Consider the following 22,274-nt stretch of genomic DNA (forward strand, 5'->3'; position numbering starts at 1 on the left):
ACATGCAGCCTGCGGGAGAGAAATAGCTCAGTGGTAGAGTATGTGTTCAGCATGCGTGAGGTCCCTGGGTTCAATCCCCAGTCCCTCCATTAAAATAAAAAAATACAGACAGTTGTGCCAATAACATGGAATTCTTGAGAGCATTAAAAAATATCGTGTATGTATTGCTCTCAACACAGTGTGGGACACTTAGAAAGCGCTGAACATATGGTCGCTGGGATATCTGTTATGACGTGAGTTCATTATCTTCTTTCTGTCACATCGTGTAAGTGGGGTTTATTTTTATCTGACCTTCCAGCAGGGTTCTGTCTACTTGATTTTGTCATTCCTCCCACCCCCAGAGTCATGGTCGTAGGCAGGTGGAGGGTGAGAATGAGTAATTGTGCCGCCAGGGTATCCTTGACAGGGGGGTAACTTCTGCAACCAGACACATTCACTCTGGTTCCGTCTGCGTCTCAGGAGGACCCTGGCACAGACCAGCCGAGCCTCAGCCTGTGCTCACTGATCATGCTAATGACGACAGATTTCCGCCCCTCTGGCACTTGATCACCAGCTGCCTGGGGTCTTATCACCATTTCCCAGGGCAGAGCAGGCCACCCCCAGCTCCTGTCCACGAGAACCTTTTTGTCTTACTCTGTGTCACCCAGAACGGAGCCAATTAGTGCACTCATTCATTTCTCCACCCTCCACCCCTTTAATTACAAACAGTGCTGAGAGTTGAATAACACAGAACAAAAGACGGATTTATTTACCCCAGGACATAAACAAGATTATCAGAAACCAGCATTCAGATGCCCTTAGCTCCTGGGATAATTTTAATTGGCTGACCCCTGCCTTACAGAAATCTCAGGTCTTTCCACATAATTATCAAACCCTGAGAGTTTTGCCTGCTTGAATTATTTGTTGGCACATTCACCACCCTGGCTCCTTGCTCTCATTGGACAATTATAAGCATCTCTGTTGGGGCTGTAATACAGGCTCTTTTGAGACAAGGCAGGAAGCCTGAAAGAAATTCTCTTTTCCTGGTGAAGTCCCTGCTGCCAGCTACCAGGAATGACTGAGGTACATAAACAGGATCAGGGAGGAGGCAAAATTACATTGGTTAGCATGTGTTTGGTTACAAATCATTTAACCTCACATTAAAATGGTATTAAGCCCAAAAGGGACTCTGTTGGCTTCTGTAAACTCAAACGCCAACCACTGAAGCCGTCAGAGCTCAATTAAGGGGCTTTAAGCCTGTCATGAGGCTCAGTTTCTCTCTACATCTCCCACCTGTCTTTCTTGGTGTTGCCTTCTCTCCCGTGGGAAAATGGTCCCTGGTACACCTGAGCTTCCAACCTATCGGCTCTGAGAATGGAGTCTCATTGGACCAGCATTGGTCACGTGCCCACCCTTGACCCAATCACTGTGCCACTGGAGGATGAAATACACCCATTGGCTAGACCTGGGTCTCATACCCAAGCCTGTCTTTGGAGTCTGAGGCCAATCCTATCTGAACCTTATGGACTGAGGGTGTCAGAGTCGTGAGTTCCCCTGCTCCAAAAAATTGGAATGCTGTGCGCAGAGGAAAGGAGATGGATGCTGAACGGATAAAACAATGGATGTCCATCAGAGTACTCCTTTGGGGTGGGGATTACAGAACACCCCACAGTCTTCCTGGGGCAACCTGGAAGTGGTCACTTGAGCGTCTGTTATGGGTTGAATTGTGTCTAGGAAAAAAGGTACAGTAACAAATATTAAAAGCTTCCAGATTCTGAGCAGCTACAGTGTAACAAGCTCCCTGCTCCGTTCTCTGTCACTGCCATTCCTGTCCGCAACCCGTATCATGATCCCCACTTTACTGATATGAAAACAGAGGCTTTGGAGGGATTAATCACCTGATCAAGGTCACATGGCTAACAAGTCAAAGCTGTGTTTCAAACTCGAGTCACCTGTCAGAACCCAAAGCATCTTCCCTAAAACAAAAGACCACTGAGACAGACGGCAGAATATTTCCAGTTCAACTCCAAGCTTTACCACAGGGGTCCATGGCCCCTCCCCTATTGACTTCCAGTCAAGAATGTGGTCCCCTCTGTTGATCTGAAGGCATCCAACTCTCAGTTTCACATAACAATAATAATAATAGTACACACAGTTACAGCGTAGCAGCAAACAGTAGTTGTCATTTACTGAGTATTTGCAACATGCTAGGCGTCTTTTTAGGTGTTTGTCATTTAATCTTCACAACTGCTCTCCCAAGCGGGAACAGCGATTATCCCCATTTCATAGGCGCGTAAACAGCACAGCTAGAGGGGCAACACTTGGATCTGAATCCAAGTTCAACTATTTCCAGTGCTGGTTCTCTTTCCCCGGGAGGTAAATGAATCTGCTTTCTCCCCGGCAACTGGTTCCTTCTTTCTGGGGATTTCGACATTCTAAGCCCTTAAATGCATGCAGGTGCTCGGGAGTGTGTGTGAGTTCTTGTTCGAGCAGCTGTTTGTAGGCAATGAGGGCTGCATGGAAAGATGTCCACAGAGGATGGGAGATGCTCAGACTTCACTTCCCCTGGTGTGGAGGGGAGGCAGGGCAGAGGACTGGCCTGGGCCCTGCATGGTCTGCAAACTCAGTATATTCTAAAAAGAGTATTTGGAAGAAATAGACCCAGCACAGAGAAATATTCACAACAGCAATTTTATTTCTGGTTAATTCTTTGTGTTTTCTAGTTTTCCCACAATCAACAAGTGTTATTGTCAAAGTAAGAGGGAAAAGATTTGTCTTAATTTCATGATTGTTCAGTGGGAGAAAGAAATTTGCAAACAAAATTTGGGAAATCGGAAAACAGAGTAAGGGGTAGGGCAGAGTAGGGGTGGTCGGGCTGGAGGATATGCAAATCCTTTGAGTGGATTTTCCACTTCAGTGAGTTCTTTTTCTTCTTTTAGCTTCTGTCTTTTGAAGGTATAGCTTAGAATACAGCTATTATATATTCCAAATGTCATATTCCTCAACACCTGTTTGAAAGAGCATATTTTATTGAGAAACAAGTGCCACTGAAGCTGAGAGAAAGACAGTTTGTACCAAAGTGCCAGAAGTCGAGCGACTGCTAGATGAGAAACCGTTGTGTACTCCTGAGGCTGTCCTTGAACAGGATGCAGACAGCTGCAGAGGACAAAGCCAGAGAAGGCAGAGAAAGTCTCTTCAAGGAAGATATTGTCAGGAAATTGAACACTGAGCCACCCCATTCAGACCACCGAAACAATGATGCCTGAAAGAGATGAGCGGGAAAATTGCCTCCCAAATGGTTAGCTGAATTGTGAGTTCAAAATTATCAGTTGTGAAAAGAAATTACAGAGAGAACATGGGGAGAAGGGGAGGAGGGGGAGGAGAGGGGGAGAGGGAGAGGAAACAATAGTGGTAAACTAAATTCTTACCTGTCACTCTTCAGAAAAGCAGGGGAAGAATGCAGCATGGGGGGAAAGATGCATTTGGGGTCAGATAAACAAAAACATGGACGTTGCAACCCTGTCTTGGTAATGATCAATCTAGCAGCCTCTTCTAGCACGCTGAGCCCTCTGGGGAAGAAACTGTCGTGCCCAAGCTTTGTGCCAGGAATATGAAGCCTCTTCTTTTCAAAGGATAACACTTTTCTCTTTGTTTCTGTGTGCAGAATGGGGATGGAAACTGACATTTATTTGTGCATTTGTAAAGTCATGCTTGCACAGGGGTTAGGGAAAAAATTCAAACAGTATGAAAGGCTATCCAGTGTAAAGTAAGTTACGCTTTATGCTAGACATCTTCTGCTTGTCCCTCCAGATACACTTTCCACCAAGTCCTGTATACCCTCAGGCTTCTAGGTGGGTTGAGCTGATGAGGGGCACTGGCAGGAGATCAGAGGAGAGCAGCAGGGTGTGTTTCTAGCATCCTTCCTGCAAGGTTACCTCAGACTGGCTGTATCCCTCAACTACAGGTCATTGCTCCTCTCAAGGAAGCCTTCTCAACATGATCTCTCTCCTTTGAGGGGCTGGTAACCACTCCTTCCCTTTGTTTCTTAGCAATGGTCACATCTTCACTGATCCCAGCTCTCAGTTACTGCCCTTTCTCCTGTGGTCCATTACACCCAAACCTGTGTGAATGGCCCCTTTGTAACTCTCCTCATATCTGCCATATGTGTCCTGCTGGGCTCTGACTCATACCCCCTCCCACACCTAATCTTTCCCATGTACTCTTATTCCCCACTTCAAGGCAACACCTGGTACAATTTCCTATATATCATTCTCATCTCTCACTCATTCTGTTTCTAATAAAGTTACCATATGATACACTTTGTCTTCCTCCCTTTTAAAAAAACTTAATATACCTTGAAGATGGTGAATAATGTTTTCTATCTGCACAATTTCTGCTCCATCCGTTCCCCACTCTTTTCCACCATGCTCTGCTTCTGGAGACTGACTTGTAGCATCAGTGGGCTCCCTTGCCCCGTAGCACCTAGATGGGCCTTGCCAATTGGAGGTGCTAATAATAAATAAGAAGGCAGAAGGAATATGAGCTTTGGGTGTCTATCCTTCCTGCTCCCTCTATGCCAGGATGCTGTGCTTGGTTGCTTCCCTCTTCAGAAGGCTACTGCTTTGTCGTTGGACAGCCCTCTCCTGCAGGTTCTTCTCATTCTGCTAACTGCTCCCTCCCTTTGTCCCTCAGGTCTAGCATTGGTAACAGCTCCCCACTCTTGTCAATCTTGAATTACTGTACAATCCCCTTTTGGTTTTTGCTCACTTTGCCTACACCTTTGGAAGTAATCCCTTGATTAAACTCTCAGTTATCCCCCTTTGACTATGTTGCCTCTATCTTCCCAGGACCCTAACATCTGGATCATCTGGTAGCAAACACATAGCGTGAACTCATGCTTTTTTTTTTTAATAACTGAGTAGTATTCCATTGTAAGAATGCAACATAATTTATTTAATCAATTCTTTGTTCATAGATATTTGAGGTGAAACTCAGAGTTATTTACAACCTAAGAGGTCCCTGGCATATTTTTATAGAAAAATCTCATTTAGTCCTCATATCTACCCTGTGAGATAAGGACTACTGTTTCATACATTTCTGAGTAGAGGAAATGGGTTTATACAGGTGGTGGTAGGGCTCAAGGTGACAGAGATATTCAGTATAGACACAGGATCTGAACCCAGCTCTGACTCCAAAGTCCATAGCATATTGGATTCTGGTGTGACACTTAAGATCTACCCTCAGTAACAAGTGTTGAGATTTTGTTTCATCTTTATAGTTTTAATGCATTTGGTTTTTTTAAAATTTTGTACTCTTTTTCTTCTTCTTCTCTTTTTCTTTTTTCTCCTTAACAGAGGCACTGGGGATTGAACCCAGGACCTCCTGCACACCAAGCATGCCCTCTACCACTGAGCTATACCCCTCACCCCCTTTAAATACAGTTATTTTTTTTAACATTTTTTATTGATTCATAATCATTTTACAGTGTTGTGTCAAATTCCAGTGTTCAGCACAATTTTTCAGTCATTCATGGACATATACACACTCATTGTCACATTTTTTTCTCTGTGATTTATCATAACATTTTGTGTATATTTCCAATACAGTTATTTATTGAAGTGTAGCATACATACAGAAAAATACACAATTCAAAATGTACAGCATTTAATGTTCACAATGTGAACACACTCGTGGAATCACCAACGTGATCAAGTGGTAGAATATTATCGACAGCACAGAGCCTCCCTGGGCCCCCACTCCCAGTCACCATTGCCCCCTTCTCTCCAGAGATAATCTCTATCTTCTTTTCTTCTCTGTCTGATACAATGTTATATCTATCAATTGAGTACTTCACTTCAGCTATTGTGTGATACATTTATAAACTTTTTGGCGAAGAAGGATTAACAGGAATTGAATGCACTCTTCGACCTGAAAACACTAAAAAAGTCAGACAATAACTAAGAAACAAGGATTTTTAGGACATTAGACATCAGGCAATGAAGGATAGTAATCTCTCAGAGACAGGAAACAAAAAAGACAAGGTGAGTCCTGTGACTGCCTAAGTTTACTAACTGGAGAGAGTTTGCAGATTGCAAAACAGGGAAAGGGGATGGCAGTCACTACGTGGAGGAGGGAAAGCTGGGAGTCCAGGGAGGCCGAGGCTTCTAGAATTCACAGGGAAGAGTGATGAAGAGGATAAAGCTGCATGGAAGAGAACCTGGAAGATCCGCAGAAGGTTCTCCTCAAGCCTCCCGCTGAGTGCTGACCAGTGCATACATGTGAGGAAACAGACTGTGAACGAGCTGCTCAAAAGGATTAGAGGGAGATAACCAATTTCACATGGGACCAGGAATAGCATCTGGTCCCCCTAGCCAGACTGTAAAAGCCTATACTTTATGAGGAATTAACTAGGATACTCAGAAAGGTTTGCCTCAGTAATGGCAAGATTAACCTTAGAGCAAATCTCCCTAACAAAGCTTAAAAGCAAATCTTGAAAGGATCAAGCTTAACTATGGTCCTGAACAAAACTCATGAACTTCTTCTACAGGAACACAAGAATACCCAGCACCCAACAAGGTAAAATGCACAATGTCTAGCATCCAATCAAAAATGATCAGGCATTTTTTTTTCAAATAGGAAAATATGACCCATAATAACATAAAAATCAATCAATTGAAATGGATTCAGATATGACACAAGACAAGAACATTAGTGGTTAAGTAGCTCCAGGAAAGATTGAGCATGTTATATGGAGACATGGAAGATTGAAAAAGAACAAATTGAATTTCTAGAGATGAAAAATACAATGTCTGAGATGACAAATATGCTGGATGGGATTAATACACACTGAAGAAGGAAAGATTAGTGAACTTGATGATATATCTGTCTATTTTCTTAAACATGTTTGTCCTACTTATTTTAAAGCTTGTGTCTGATGTCTCATATCTGGATCACCTTTGGGTTTGCTTCTATTGTTTCTTGTTTCCCTTGATCTTTTGTTATCTGGGCCTGTCTCCTAGCTATGGGTAATTTTTGATTGATTGCCAGATAATGTGCGTGTGCATGTGCGTGTGTGTGCATGTGAGTGTGCATGTGCTTGTGTGTGTTAATAGGTCATTCAAGGAGAGGGGACTTCCTTTCAGGTCACAGAGCTGGAAGGATGTGTCTCAGGCTCTGATGGAGGGTTTTTGTTTGTTTGTTTGGTTTTGGTTTTTTGGGGGGTTTTTTGTCACAAGGAAAGGTTTTTTTGGAAGAGAAGAAAACAAGGCCAGCTCCCAGAGAAGGAGATTGAATTCTGATGAAATTTGTTTGTGTGCCTGGATTCAGATGGCTTGCCATCCAAGACATGCCATTTCTTTGAGTCCATAAATAAGGTTTTGTTGTGGCTATGGTGATTGTTACTGTCTTCCTTAAGTTGATCTGAGTTGAGATTTTGTCACCTGCCTTGGAAAGAGTTGACTAGTTTAACTCTCTGTGTATAAGGACACCAGTCATGGAATTAGGGCTCCCCTTAATCCAGGATGACCTCATTGTAACTTGATTATATCTACAAGTTAGGTCACAATGACAGGCACCTAGGGTTTAGGAGCTGAATATATCTTATGTGGGGTGGGAGGGGGACACAAATTCTACCCATACAGGTAGGAAGCAGGGTAGAGTGTGTACTGAACAGGAAAATGTGAACTACGTGGAAGTCCACAGGAATACCTGGTGGGAGAGTGTTTCCCTACCTGGGATGGGGGCACTGGGGGGGGGGTGGAGATGTTGTATGTGGATGTTAAAGCAAAGGTTTCCCCCAGAAGGCTAGAGAAGTTAAAATCTTCCAGGTGGCTTTGAAATGCCTTGTTTTGGCAGGCCTTGCAAAGATAACCGCGGGTTGTTCTGAACAGAACACGCACACACACACACATCTACACATCCCTTTAAGCATGAAGCTGTGTCGCACAGTGCTCAAAGCCCCTGAATTTGGAATCATAAAACTGGATGCTCAGGCAACCTCCACCACCAACAAAGTGCGAAATCCCAAGCGCTCCAATTTCTGTCTTTGTAAAACGGGATTCATAATCCCCTAATTCCAGCCTGTCTGGCAGCCCAGCAGGGGGTGCGATGAAGCATGTAAAAATGGGAAGCATTACCTATGGAGGTAGCTTCCGCCATAGGCTAATCTCTAGTGGGGGAAATTCACCAAGAACATTCCTACAGGCCACACCACGTGCCCTATTGCTGGGCCTGGTCAACCAAAATAAAGAGAAAGGGGAGGAGAGAGAGGTTAACGTTGCATTTTCTTCTCTCTGTTTACAAAGATTCAAATTCACTGTTGCCCTCTCTTGGAAGGCAGTTTGGAGAACAGCACAGGAAGGGGGTGGAGCCCCACAGCCTCCCCCCCTCAGGGTGGGGCATGTAGCCAGCAGTAATCCTGCTTCAATCTGATGAAGTACAGGAATCCATGGAGATGGGGCAAATACACATTATCCAGCGATATTTCATTTTGCCAGGAATTCATCAAGAGTTTGCTAGCTATCAGGTGTCATGGGGGTCCCAAGTTTTCCTTTTGCCCTGGGCCCCATCCTTTGTACATCCAGTGATAGCATTTCAGTAGAAATCCCCAGGAGAAGTTCTCTGGGTGCTAGAAGCAACCCTGACAAGTCTATTAAAGATTTCGGAAAATGATGAATTTTCCAATAGGTTTTTAATGCCAGACATATGTAGTACCGACTGACATGTGAGTGTTTAGCAGATTTTGAGATTTCACTTCAGCTACCCCAGCTGGTGTCCGACACATTCCCAGATTTTTCTTCTACTTGTACATCTATTTTTAATCCCTTCAGATGCCTTTCTGTTTGGCAAAGTGGGTGGAGAGGATGCCTGTCGCTTCCCGTCTTTCAGTTCCCATTTTGCACAAATCAACAAGGAATTAAGAATTAAACAATCACTTCATATCTTAGTTGTCAAATATTTCCCCTTTGGGGGATATGTATTTGCATATCTGAAAACACGTTGGCTTCTCAGTGGTTAAGGGATGCGGAGAATATCAAGAAATTCCTAGAGATGTACCGGTGAAAGCCGTGGTAAGGTGATTATGGGGCGAGGTGATCCAGGAAGGTAGCAAGTGCAGATAATGAGATGAGGGAGAGAGGAGATTTCCAGACCTGACTCAGTCTGACCTCCTGGTTATCCCAGCCAACATCGACTTAGCTTGGGCTCCCCAGAAGCCAACCCTGGAACAAGAGTTTGGATATCTGCCCATGTGGGTGTTAACTTCTTGCATGAACAGGCTGCTCAGCTCAAAGATAGAAAACAGTCCTGTAGCCCTGTGGTTCCCAAACTATGCACCGAAGTAACCCAGGGTGCCCCAGAAAAGTCACAGAAGAAGACAGGGATATTTTCAATTGAGGGAAACACAGCAACATCCATCCAACATGGTGTGAGCTATTAGTCTGAGGTACCTCAGTGTTACGGGTTGATTTGTGTCCCCCAACTCCCAAATTCATAGGTTGAATTTTTAACCCCTGGTGCCTCAGAATGTGACCTTATTGGGTTGAACACCTCTAGTGCTGGAGAGCGCATTCTCTCCCTAGGGAACACAGCCCTTCATGAACAGAAAAGGGAAATAGCATGCCTTGAGCCTTTACTGGGTCCTAGGCTCTATACCTTCATCATTTCATTTAGTCATCCCAAATGTACAAAGTGGGCACCACCATTACTATTTATATCCGGTACATGATGAAACTGAGGCTTGGAGAGACAGAATCACATGATCAAGATCTCATTACCAGTAAATGGCAGAACCAGGATTTGAACAGAGGTCTTTTCCATTCCAGAGCCCTTTCTATTTCCAATTCTCACATGGCTCTGACAGGTGAGTGTTAATAACCAAAGAAATAAGAGCTAACATTTACTGAGCACTTCTTTTATGCTAGGCATTGTGCTTCGTGTGGATTGCCCATTTGGTTTTCATCATCACCCTATGAGATTATCATTGAGGCTGCTCAGTGGCCAAGTCAGAATGACTCCAGAGCACATGCCTTTTAAAACAATGTTCTGCTGTGTATTTCTTCATATTGAGCTCAAACCTTCTTCCTATTCTTTGGGCTCAAACAAAACTAGTTGATTTCTTCTTTACCAAGCTTGTTCCTCATAGCCCTTTGTTCTGTTCGGGGCTGAACATTTCTCATTCTATCTTGTCTCTCTCATCCCCTCTCATCTTCCCAACACAATTCATTTTATCTGCATCCTTCTGAAAGCGCTTGCTGATGGCTTGATACTGCCTACAAAAGCAGCAGGGGAGCCAAAACTTCCTATAAACTGGAGGGTCAGACTCGAGTCTTCAGACAATGGTGGGAAAATAATGACTTCCAAGCTTCAGCACCTGGAGCTGTGTGGCTGGGCATTTTGTATTCTGTGGAGGGTCATCTTGCATCAACGCCTTCCAAAGAGAAGGTGAGGTAATTGGGTGGCTGTGATGACGTCATAATCCTCAGCAGCTCAAGGGTTAGAGATCAAACAGGGGTCAGATTGATCCAGTGTGAAATAATGCCAAGGATAAAGCATGCAAGTCGGAACATGTACAATAAATCTTCCCCAAGCCAGAACTCACCCCTACAGGGCTATTGGAAGGATTAAATGAATTAATGTATGTAAAGTGCTAAGTAGAGAAGCTGACACAGAGCAGGTGATCAATAAGTATTAGTTTGTATTAATGCCGACTGTGAAATGAACACAGCACTGCACAAATGACGAATTCTTCCTGGGAGTGAGATGTCGGGAAATAAAAATTCTTGCCACTACGATGCCTCATGTGCTCGGCCTTTGCATAATTACCTGTTTTAATCCTTGACCACTTGCAGTAAAGTGATACATACACACACACGCACATTTTAAAGCAATAGAAGCCAAACCTCAGCAAACTTTGGCATCTTATCCAGGGTTACACAGCTAAGGGAATAAGAGGTTAGGCTTTAGAATCAAACAGGAGAGAAATCTCAGGTTAACAAAATTGCAGAGTTAAACGCCCACTTTGAGCTACCCCAACCCCAAGAAGTCATTAGCAGGTTAGTGGCAGGACAGCGCGGAGGAGGGAGTGGTTTGTAAGTAGGTTGAGGTACTCAAACCAGAGAAGAGGAAACCAAAGATTAGAGAATGTGGCCCCCTGCCCGGCTGCGCCCGCCCAGCCAACACCCCCCCCCCCCCGCGACCCCCACCCCCACCGCCGCCAACACCCCTTGCAGAGCTTGGGCGAGTGTCTGACCACGCCCTACCAATCCCAGCCAATAAGGAAGCCCTCCACGGCGTGCCGTTGCTAGGCAACGCCCGAGGTGGGCCCCTGCCTGTCGGTTAGACGTAGCCGCTTTCCGTTCCTGTCCGTGAGAGCTCCACCTTAGGATTGGTATCTGGGGGTCCCTTTATGGGCCTCCTTCAGACTTTGTCAGTGGAGTTTTATTTTTTTAGTTCATAATTTATTTTGGTTTATGGAAGAGAAAGCTATCCCCTTCCCCAAAGGGGAAAAGCTCATATAAAAGTTTGTGACTTTCTAAAAAGGAAGGAAGTCCAGGCTTGCCTGGCTGCACGCTGTCCGGACTTCCTTATCCGGTTGGTGGAGAACCCAAATGACTCAGTTTCCCATTACTCCTCAGTCAGAAAGCTGTTCAGGGATTTGCGAGTTGGGGAGAAATTACTGGAGCCCCTCACACCAGTGACTGCTGAAGTAAGACGTTTCTGGGGGGAAAAAAAACTTCCCTGAGTGGGGCACAGGCTAAGCCTGAAGGATTTCCAAGATGACCAAGGTACCAGCCACCAAGAAGATACAGAGTTCCCCCATCTCGGGGGCCCTCTGGCCATTTTATGCCTCAGATCTTCCAACACAGGTGAGTCGTCTCCTCTGCTGAAAATAATCATGTTTTCAAAACCAAGTGAAATAGGAATTCGCTTCCAGACCAAGAAGGGACAGAGGAAGAGAAAAGAGTCATGGTGTAATTAAATTGTCGGGACACATGCCTGTTGTTATCAATGGTTGGTTTCTCGTAAAGAATGAGAACGCCAGGCAGAACGGTGAGCTGGGCCATCCTATTAGCCAGTAATTCCAAGATGATGGAATAAATTGGCAATGACACTGTAGAACATCAGGAAAAATTAAGATGAATTGTAGGTTTGCCGTCGCAGAAGTTATTTTCAGAAATCCACTGGGCTCGGGGTACATGTGTTTCCTTTTTCTTTATAGAGAGACTATGGAGCGTCAGACTTTGGGGTTTGAAGTTTGATTCTACTTCTCACCAGCTACTGACATTAGACAAGTTGTTTAGCATCTCAGAGCCTTTATTTCCTCGTGTCTGCAAAATGAGATGGGAACATCAGCTGGGCAGAGATGGTGTGAGGACTATCAGATATGGAAACTGTTTCCAGTGATGATAACACTTGATAATGTGTATACATGACAAATATTGTTGTTGGTTTGAAAGACAAAGAAAAAAATCAGTATGTGTTCAGTGCTGGGGTCAAGTTGTTTCTGTTTTTAATTGATCGTACCTGGGCAGGCCAGTTATATCTTGGTTAAGTGTGTCTTTGTTAAGTGTGTCTTTGTCATTGTATCTGCAAACCCCTGTATCACCACTAATTGGCCAGGGTAGGTAAACAGTGGGAGAGGGGGTCAAAGGCAATGGAGGGTGTCGGGGGGAGGGGGGAGTAGTCAGTGCACAAAAGAGAGCTTAAAACTCACCTGTGCTTATGTGCTGGTCCAAAGTGTTCCTGCGCTTCTGTTTTCTAAGGATCAACACATCTTTATACACCCCTTATCACTCAGCCCCCTTTGTGAGCTCACGCTGAATGATGCAGTCTTTACGTGTCTCCTTTCATCTCAAAATGCTACACGGCAGTGGGTTTTATCCAGAGCAGCCGCCTCTGGGAATGACCTTCCCAGCATAGTAATGGTAGAAGAGAAGGAGGGAAGGAATGAGGGATGAGGTAGATGTTTCAGAAGCAGAGGGAAGTGTGAGCACATGGGCCGAGGACCCCGATAGCCTGGCTTGAACCCTAATCTGCCTCTTAGCAGCCCTGTGACCTTGGATAAGTTACAGAACTTCTCTGCTTCAGTGTTGCCATCTCTAAAATGGGGATAGCATAATACTTCCTCCTGGGACAGCTGTGAGCATTCAGTGATACATCCACAGCTCTGAGAACAGTGTCTGACACGTAGTTAACACTTCCTCGATTTTTCATTATATTTTGTTTCATTCATTTAACAAATACTTATTTTGAATTTCTGTTATGGGCTGAATACCTGCTCTTGGAGAAAATGTGACTGCCTTAAAAATGTTCAAACTTGGTAGTGTGTATGTTTGGCATGGGAAGTAAAAGCGATAAAAAAAAAAAACCAGTAGTTATAATGCAGGGTGGCTAATGATGTGGTAGGGATGTATCATTGGGTGTTGTGGGAATTTTGAGAAAGACAGTTAACTCAGATGTGTGTGTGTGTGTGTGTGTGTATTTGAGTGTGTGTCAGGATGGGGAGGGAAGAAGTCATGTACCTAAGTAAATACAATAGAGCTTTCCATCTTGGGACAGAGAAATTAAAGGAAGTAGAGGAAGATATATAGAAGTGGAAATGATCATCTCTTTCTTGAGAGGACGGTAGGTGGGACTCAGGGAGGTCCAGAGAAGGGAAGAAGGCTTCCAGGGAACTGCCGAATAAACAAGACCTCAGGCACAAAACTCACTGAGATCCTGCTGCCCCCGCACCCTTGTCCAGGAAATAATGAAGACCCTAGGGTGTCCCTGGCTCACATCTGAAGTGTCACACCTCTGTAAGTTTCAACTTTGTAGATCTACCGTAAAGCATTGATTAAACCAGGCTCTCTAGAAAGTGGCAAGTCACAAGAAGATGTGTAGCAATTAGGAGCCACTTCTGGTGTAAATCACACTAGTAACAAATTGCAGTCTTATTTAACGCCCTATTAACAGTGGTGGTAATGATGCCAAGAGTTGGTGTGTCCTAAATATTCCCCACATGCCACGCTCTGAGCTCAAGTCTTCCCATGGAATGTTTTGGAACCATCTACAACACTTCAAGGTGTGAACTGTTATCTCCTCATGAGATAGGAGGCAATACTGAGGCCACCTGAGGACAGGTCCCTTACCCAAGGACATGCAGCCAGCAAAGAACAGAGTGAGGATTTGCACTCTGGCTCCAGAGTTAAGTTCTCCTGGCCTCACCGTACTAATCAGACAGAGACAGTGGTTAGCATGCACCACAGGGGATACAAAAAGAAGGTGTAAGGGATGCTCACTGGCTTCAAATCATCTTCAGGTGTGCTGGGTGGGGGTGGGGGGTGGGCAGACGAATAACAAATGCCAGGGCGGCCAGGTAAGTGTCCAGTGAGGAGTGATCCGAAGAAGGATCCAGCTTTTTGGAGGAGGAGGATGAGACCACTTACTATGAGTCCACCGTGTGTTCGTGCAGTGGGTGACACTTGGTGGGGAAACCTCCTGAAGGGTCCTGAAGCTCTCTGATGCCAGCCGTGTTCCTTCTCACGGGGATGGAAGTTGCTTTATCAAAACTAGCATTACAGCGGCACCCTTCCTTGTACAGCGTCTTCCTGTCAATTTCTCAATGGAGGGAATTTAATGTATGCAAATCTGAACGTCTTTTGTGGAGGAAACCTTCTAGTTGGCCCTAAATCGGGCTCCCTAATCTGTTTAGGGAATTCCTTTTTCCTTTTTTTCCAGAGGAAGTAAAAGAGAAGTCTGATGGGATTAGCCAGGGGGAGGGAGGCAGCAGGGCACGTGTAGATTACCGTGGACCCACATTTTCTTCTTCGAGAAAGGTTGAAGAAAAGAGGGGCACTGAGAACGTCCCCCTCCGTGTCCCAGAATGGAAATGCAGGAATGGCATTTGGCAAAACCTACAGAGGTGTGGAACCCTTCATACAAGCTCTGTCTCTTGGTGGCAGAAAAAAAGAAGCATCCTTAACTTGGGCAGATCCCGAAAGAGCTGGGAGCTAGACTGGGTACTTTGCTCATACCCTAGCTCAGTGATGAAAAGAGCAGATTCTTCAGCAAACAACATGGCTTGAGACCCCAGCTCTGTCACTCAACCATGTTATGGGGCCTGGAGCAAATCAGTGCCTCTCTGTGCCTCAGGTTCCTCCTCTGTGAAGTGGGCGCATTGTATTTTCTCTAAGACCTCGTCTCCTTCAAGATGCATCATAATTTCTTGTGTGTGCCCCGGAGAAAGAAAAGTCTACTGATTCAACTATCACCTACTTTCAATGATAAGAAGCGTCTGAGTTTCAGAGATGCTGAAATGTGGAAAGAAAATGTGCATCTCAGAAGAGATGAACTCTAGCTGAAAAATGGCTCCCGTCTCCTAGGGTTTTGTGGGGATGAGATGAGCTGATACGGGTAAAGCTAAATACTCTGAAACGTTAGCCATTATGACAGTGTTGTTTAATCTTTGAATTGACTCTGCGATGGAGGTGTAGTTACTAGACTGAGGCTTGAAGAGCTCCAGCGTCAAGTTCTGTGCTGAAAGTTGGCAGGTTCGGGGAGAAGGGGGCAAACTCTGCCGAATCCCATGTATATAGAAGATCTTGGACTGAGCATCTCTGACCCCCATCACCTCCCATGTACCCTCCATCCCCCACCACCCACCCCTATGGTGAGAATGGAGTTGCCCAGGGAAGGTTTCAGAAGTTCAGCCCACTATCCAGCCCGGCCTCCTGAAATCAACAAAGGAAAGATTTCCCCCAACAAGAAAAACCTTGACTTTCAGCATAATACGTTTCCACTGCGAGCATGAAATGATTTTCCTCTCTGTCCAGATAGGAGAAATTGTGGCCTGAAGAGGTAAGTGGTGCGTCATCAGTCCTTGTTCGAAGTGGGCTCAGCACTGGATAATTTCTCTGGCCTCTAATCACGGAAGACTATGTCCCCTGCACTGAATCACTGAATCACTCATTATCCTGAAAATAAAAGATCTAACAACCCACTTGAAATTCAGTTTAGAAGAATCCCAGCCAGCTGCACCTTCATTTTTATGCCACTTGTGAATTAGGTCGGGAAAGTGAGGCCTCTCCTCTCTCCAAAGGATCCTTTGGCTCCATTGTTACAGCATCGAGACAATTGCAGAATTCAAGTTGTTTTGTTTTGTTTTCTTCTGCCCTGACGCTTTGGGCTTGTGATGCTTGCCTTGGCGAGTCTTGCTGTGTCTAATTGCCGGCCCACGTGACAGTCGGCTCCCCTCCGTGATAAATCAGACTGCACGGAAGTCGTGTGTTCATTACCTCCTGACACAGGAAGAGGCTGTAGGCACTTTCTTTACGCTGGACCAAATGAAGGAGCCCTTTGTCTCCTCTGTGCAGAGGCAGCTGCTCAGCCTGGGAGGGGAGGGCGGGGGAGGGGGGTGAGCGGTAGAAGAAACATGATCAGAGTCTAGTTGATGGGGGATGCAAGCTTTGTGACGAGGGAAGAGCTCTGCCTTTGAAATCAGACGTGGTGGGCTCAAATCCCCTTTCTGATGCCAATATGAAGTTCTGTGAAATGGGTTGAATGATGATAGCGTCCACCATATCTTTGGGAAATCTTTTGGAAAGATTAAATAAAATAAAGCACCTAAAGTACTGAGCACAACTCTCGGTACACAGTTAACTCCCCCTTAAGTAATGACAGTTCCTACAATCGTTACTTATGCTCCTCTCTCTTCTCTGCACACACAAGCCACCATCACCATTTTGAAGACACAGCCCAGGTATGAAGTCTGGAGGAAGCTGAATATCAACTGTAAAGTCTCAGAGTCGGGGGTTTATCATTAGTGAGGCCAAGTCCCAGTTTAAGGATGGAAGAGAGGAAGCCTGTCTGGAGATATTTGTAAGAACTGGTGTGAGTATGTATTTTTATGAAGGAGGAGCTGCCTCGCAGGAGAGTTCATCCTGGTGGCAGAAATGCTTGGCCCAGTTAAAAAGTCCTAGTCATAGAAACGGGAGTGCCCCTGAGCATGATTTGAGTCCCCTGGATTTAACTTTCAGCTCAATCCCATTATTCATGTTTGAGTTTCATGGAGAACAAGAAGGAAGTGAGAAAAATGGAAAACCCTTTGAATCAATTAGGATCTGGAGGTGTATACCTCCTGGCATTTGTTCAGAGGAGCTCACTAATGTTAGGACTGGCAGGTCTTTTTCCCTCATGGTCATAGAATGGCTGTCCCATCTCCAGCCATTACATTCATATTCCAGCAGAAAGAGGAAAAAATAGAACATAAGAACTATATTTGTCCTTTCATGAGGCAAAGGCTTTCCAGGGAACTTTCCAGCATACTTCATCTTATGTCTCATTTGCCAGAGCAGTGTCACTGCCTTTTCTAACTGCCAGGAATGGCTGGGACAGTGTTTCTAACCTGAGCGTGGAAAGCAGGGGCCAGAGAGAGGGGAAGGTATTGGAGATGGGTATCAGGTTGACTAACCAGCAGTGACGGGCACAAATGGTTTCACAAAAAAAAAAAAAAATGAGACATTGGGGATTCCAAACAATACAGCAGCCTAAAAGAGAGAGGCATCCCCTGGCCTGCACCACAACTTCTCAGGAATCTCAAGGGCACTTGTCCCTAGAGATACTTTAAAAAAAACAGCAGAGAATCCACCAAAGGACTGTGGGGGTCAGGGCAAGGGTAGAGGTCCCCGAAGGAAACACTCATTCATTCAGCTAATATTTACCTACCCCCTAGTATGTGCTAAGCATGATTCTATGTGTTGAGGACACAGAAGTGAAAAAAAACAATCACATGGGACACTCTTCATGAAACTGAAAAATACAGGGAATGACATGAAGAGAGGGCCGACCGGGACCGTGGCGTGTGTGCCACCTTTATTCCTGTGCCCCTTTCTTGTTTTCACCATTTAGGGGGAGCAGGGGGCTCGAAGGATCTCTGGCTGGACAAGCCTTTGCACGACTCTAGAAAGAGACCTATTCCTGACCCCCTTTTATCATCCCTGCAGCCTCTAAAGACTCAGCTGTCAGCTGTTAAATTCAAAATCCGCAGAATCCACCTGGGGTTCAGTGGCAAGCAGCACTTATATAAAATCCGACAGAAGCCAATTAAACCTTTCCTGGACTGAATAAACCAAGATATTTTTCTTGGAGATCTTTCTGACAGCTAAATTCAAAATCATAATCACCAATAATGGGATACCTTCTATCATGAGGTGGTGGCATTTTCCCTTCTAAATTCCTGTTTTCAAACTCCGCTGGGGAAATTTCTGGCGGGGCCCAATTTCGATCTAATGTATTTCTGTCTAAATCGGAGTTTCCACAATTGGCAGTTTTATTTAATGACTCGAAAATTAGCTGCGTCTGGCGAGCTCCTTGCAAGCCTGGAAGTGCCTTGGGGTATGTGAACTGCACAAAGTAGGACGATTGCACAGTGCAGGTGGTTTCTGGGATGGGTACAGCGTTGTCAGAGGCTGCAAGGGCTCCGTGGTTGACTGTAGCTCAGTGACAGAAAGGACTGAGAGCAATGCCCCCATTGCAACCTGGTACAGGGTCAAGGTCACCTTTTGAGTTGTACATTAAATATATGTGACAAATGTTTCGAGGGCACTAAAATGGATCAGACCTGGGGTCTTCTCTCAAGAAACCCATAATTCTTTTGGAGAGCAAATTCCTAAATAACCATGAATCAAGATGGCAAATCAGAAGTGCCAAAAAGAAAGGTGAAAAATATATAGAAGCTTGGAGATAGAAACAAGTTCTATCATGGGAAGAAAGGTGCATCTGAAGCCATCTGGTCTGACTCTGCAGTGAGGGCTGGATGTAGGTTAGGGTGACACTGACACTGAACCACAGCTAGAACTTATTTTCTAATATGTCGGGGTCAGGGAGTGCATATTGCCACCCTCCCCCAAGGAACAAGTTCTCTCTTGGGACCCTGTCTGACAAAACGCTCTCCCACAGAGCCCCAGTGGATAAATCTTTCCATACTCTGCCTCTCCATACACAAAGCTACCGAAGTTTCTATCCCAGAGGGTGGTCAAATTAGGGAGGACTTAGCCCCATGAATTCCCATTAAAACGTTCAATAGTCAGAAAAGTCTGTGTTACTTCTTGCAAGACTTGGAATTTCATCAGAGCAGGGTTTCTCAACCTCAGCACCACTGACATTTTGGGCTGATAGGCTGTCCTGTGCATGGTAAGTTGTTGAGTAGTGTCCCTGGCCTGTAGCCATTGGATGCCAATTATGACAACCAAAAATGTGTCAAGATATTACCAAATGTCCCCTGGGGGATAAAATCCTCCCCAGTTGAGAACCATGGCAGTATAGGACTACTGAAGCCCTGAATACCTCTCCCCAGTTGAATGCTTATCTGATAGTGAAAGATTCTCCATTTAAATAAATGATGTCATTGGGTACCCAGTAGTTCAGCCAGAAACCCAAGCTTCATCTTCAGTCTCTTCCTCTCCATCACCTCTTATGTTCAATCAGCTGCCTCGGGGCCGATGTTCTATGGACACTGCCTTCTCCCGCACAGTCACTACCTGATCCAGGATGCCCTCACTCTAGCCTGGACTATTCCACCAGCCTCCTAACTGCCCTCTTTACCTTCAACCTGACCTGCTTCCAGCCCTTTCCCTTTCAGTGCCAGCGTAACATTGTCATTCCCCTGGTTAAAGCAATTAACAGCCTTCCGTTGCCCTCAAAATGAAGATTAATATCTTTAATAAGGTTTAAAAGGCTCTGCATAATCTGGTCTCTGATAATTTTTTCCACCCTCATCTTTCATTACTTGGTCTACTTCTGCCTTCCATCTTCTTCCTTCTAGAGGACTCTCCCCCCATCACCCTGAAAATTCTGGTTTTCCATGGCAAGATGTTTCCAGGGCTCTGAACAGTGGTGGGGTGGGCACGCCCCTTACCTGGAATTGGGAGGTCAGGTTCTAATACCATCTTTCTCAGTATCTAGCTGTATCACTTTGGACAAATCACTTAACCTCTCTGGCTTCTTCATATGCCTCTGCAGAACCAGGAAATCTAACCTGGCAATTTGGGGGATCCCTCCTTGTCATATGGCTCTAGAAAGCAAATAATGGCTACAACTTATTAAGCATCAATGTTGTGCATCTATGTGTTCTGAATATATTATTAACTCCCCAATCCTGTGGGGCAGACACTATCATTACCCCTATTTGTAGAAATGAGGAAACCTGGAGGCTTGGAGAGGTTTTGTGATTTGCCCAGAGACACCCAGGCAAGGAGGCGATGGAGTTAGGATTTGAATCCCAGATCAACTAACGAGAGAGATCCTATGCTCTTAAGATCAGCCTGGACAACGCCAGTAAGAAGGGGCAGTAGACAAGCCTCTCTCTAAAAGGGACATCTGCTGGTACAGTTTTTAAACAGTACATTCCAAAGTCTCTGGCAGAAAAAGGAAAGAGCTAGTTTTAGCTGTAGGCAAAGCAAACAAGAATGTGACTGCACCCCATGACCACAGACAAGGACATTTACATTTTCTCGAGCTCTTGCTAAAATATGCAAATGAGTTATTCTGGAAGAGAAACACAGCTAAGAATGAGGTTAGGGTGGCAGAGGGAGGGTGTGTTGGGGGGAACCCTGTCTGTGGCTTAGACACATCTTTCTAAAAACTGCTCTCATTTCAATGAAGATTTATAAGCTGTTTCTAATTAGAGTCACTTTTTTTTTTTTTTTAGAAAGGCATATTTTGATGCTGGGTCAATACACTGCCAAGACCTGCCAGATAAGACAGTGAGGAAGACAGGCACCGCTAATGAGGAATGAGGTTCTGGGGTGTGTGTGGCTGAGATGTTGATAATCGTAAACAGCTTAATTGGGTTGAATAATTTGGGTAAATATCTTGTTAAATGGATTTAGTTTGAATCCAAGCTCTGACCCACTGAATTTTTTATTCTCTTAAAAAAAAGAACCCACACCAAAACTGCCTATTTATTTGTCTGATTCCACCACTAGACTTGGAGCTTGTTGAGGGAAAGGACCTCACTTTGCTTATGATTCTATCGCCAGAATCTAGCACAGTGCCTGGCACTGGATAGAAGTTCAATATTCTCTACTCTCTACACTCAGGACCAAGGATAGCTCCGTGTGCCAATGAGGCAACACATCCCTTGGGTAACTGTAAATTCCATTTGGACAAAGGCCATACATGTTTTTTGTTCACAGGTATATCCCAAGCACATGCTGGGTGCTCTACACATAAAGATAGCATTCTAATACTCTGCGTATGACCGTGGGCAAGTCACTCTCTGTACCTCAATATCTTTATCTCGCATATGGAAATAATAACCATTCTGGCTTTGTAAGGTTGTTGGGAGGACCAACGAGATAATGCTAAGTAGAGCCCCTGGCAGATAGTAGGTGATTATTAAATGCTATCTCTTCATATTTCCACTTAGGTAATCGAAGCCATTCGCTCCCCAAAATAGCAAGCATTAAAACATTTAAATACTGACATTTCCAGAGATGATGACTCTCCTGATGATCATTTTTTATATATTCAGGAAAAGGCAGCCCAAAGGGTGACATGACTAAAATGTTTTTTTTCCAAGAGCCCTTGATGAAAAATGCCCGAGAGGCAATTAGCATATGACTGTCACTCATGTTGTCATTGTTTATTGGCCGGTCCCATCCTCTGCTAATTAAACTGCTTCTCTGAAATTTTTAGACCTTTATAAAAAGTCCTCTCAGAACTCAGGAAGCAATGCTTGTTGACAGATACCAAGGAATTTGAGAGAACTTGAATCTGATATCCTCATAGGGAATGGAACATTGGTGAGAGTTGGGGGAAATTCTGCAGGGTCGTGGAAACTAGCGTAAGCAGTCTGGATGATTCTTTAACCCTAACTAGCCTCCTCACCTTTTCCCTCCCTGTCTCCAACCAACAAATATCCCTCCTTGTTCCCTTTTTCTGAAGCTCCGGGGCTGGGGATTTAAATTGTCTCAATAAAGGACAATTCTTGAGCTTGCTTGGCTGGCCAGACAAATTCATGTCAGGGCTGGTTGACTTAGCACCTGGGCCGTGGGTCCTTCCTGGGTTGAGTCCTGGTTCTCCTGCTGCTCTGTGACCTTAGGCTATCTGCTTCACCTCTCTGATGCTGAGTTTTCTCACCTGTAATTGAATCTTGTGAAGATTCAAGATAATGCCCATAAAGACTGGGTGCAGAATTTATAACTGAGATTGAGCTAAAATTAATAATTATTCCACCTTTCAGTGTTTTATGTACTTCCCAACCCCCACCCCCATGCTCTGGTGTGTATAATGCCAACCTCAGGGTTTTTTTTTTT

At 44.8% G+C, this 22,274-nt stretch overlaps 1 protein-coding gene, 2 long non-coding RNA genes and 1 other non-coding gene across 8 annotated transcripts in view; 2 read left to right on the forward strand and 2 right to left on the reverse strand.

Moving 5' to 3' along the window:
- CCDC60 (coiled-coil domain containing 60) overlaps positions 1 to 22,274 on the forward strand; it is a 224,351-nt gene that overhangs the window by 67,508 nt on the left and 134,569 nt on the right. For 3 of the 4 annotated variants that reach the window (XM_006204909.4, XM_072953087.1, XM_072953090.1), the window contains exon 1: positions 11,317 to 11,843. The exons of the other annotated variant lie outside the window; for it this stretch is intronic. In XM_006204909.4, coding sequence (XP_006204971.1) covers positions 11,754 to 11,843 — 90 coding nt within the window. In that variant the 5' untranslated portion in view covers positions 11,317 to 11,753. Of the gene's footprint in view, positions 1 to 11,316; positions 11,844 to 22,274 lie in introns of those variants that run through there. 4 annotated transcript variants of the gene reach the window in all.
- On the reverse strand, positions 2,657 to 12,724 carry LOC140690905 (uncharacterized). Of its 2 annotated transcripts, none has more exons than XR_012066256.1 (4): positions 12,692 to 12,724; positions 4,334 to 4,488; positions 3,408 to 3,633; positions 2,657 to 2,987 (listed from the first exon to the last, which is right to left on the reverse strand). It is a non-coding gene; the product is annotated as an uncharacterized lncRNA (long non-coding RNA). The 2 variants fall into 2 exon arrangements; XR_012066255.1 differs by lacking the exon at positions 2,657 to 2,987 and adding an exon at positions 3,021 to 3,241.
- TRNAT-GGU (transfer RNA threonine (anticodon GGU)) lies at positions 5,331 to 5,402 on the reverse strand. The gene has a single exon. It is a non-coding gene; the product is annotated as a tRNA-Thr (tRNA).
- LOC140690906 (uncharacterized) lies at positions 13,562 to 21,028 on the forward strand. The gene is made up of 3 exons (XR_012066257.1): positions 13,562 to 13,775; positions 16,687 to 16,848; positions 20,666 to 21,028. It is a non-coding gene; the product is annotated as an uncharacterized lncRNA (long non-coding RNA).

The sequence above is a fragment of the Vicugna pacos genome, chromosome 32, assembly GCF_048564905.1.
Source record: "Vicugna pacos chromosome 32, VicPac4, whole genome shotgun sequence".
In the NCBI taxonomy this organism is placed as follows: Eukaryota; Metazoa; Chordata; class Mammalia; order Artiodactyla; family Camelidae; genus Vicugna; species Vicugna pacos.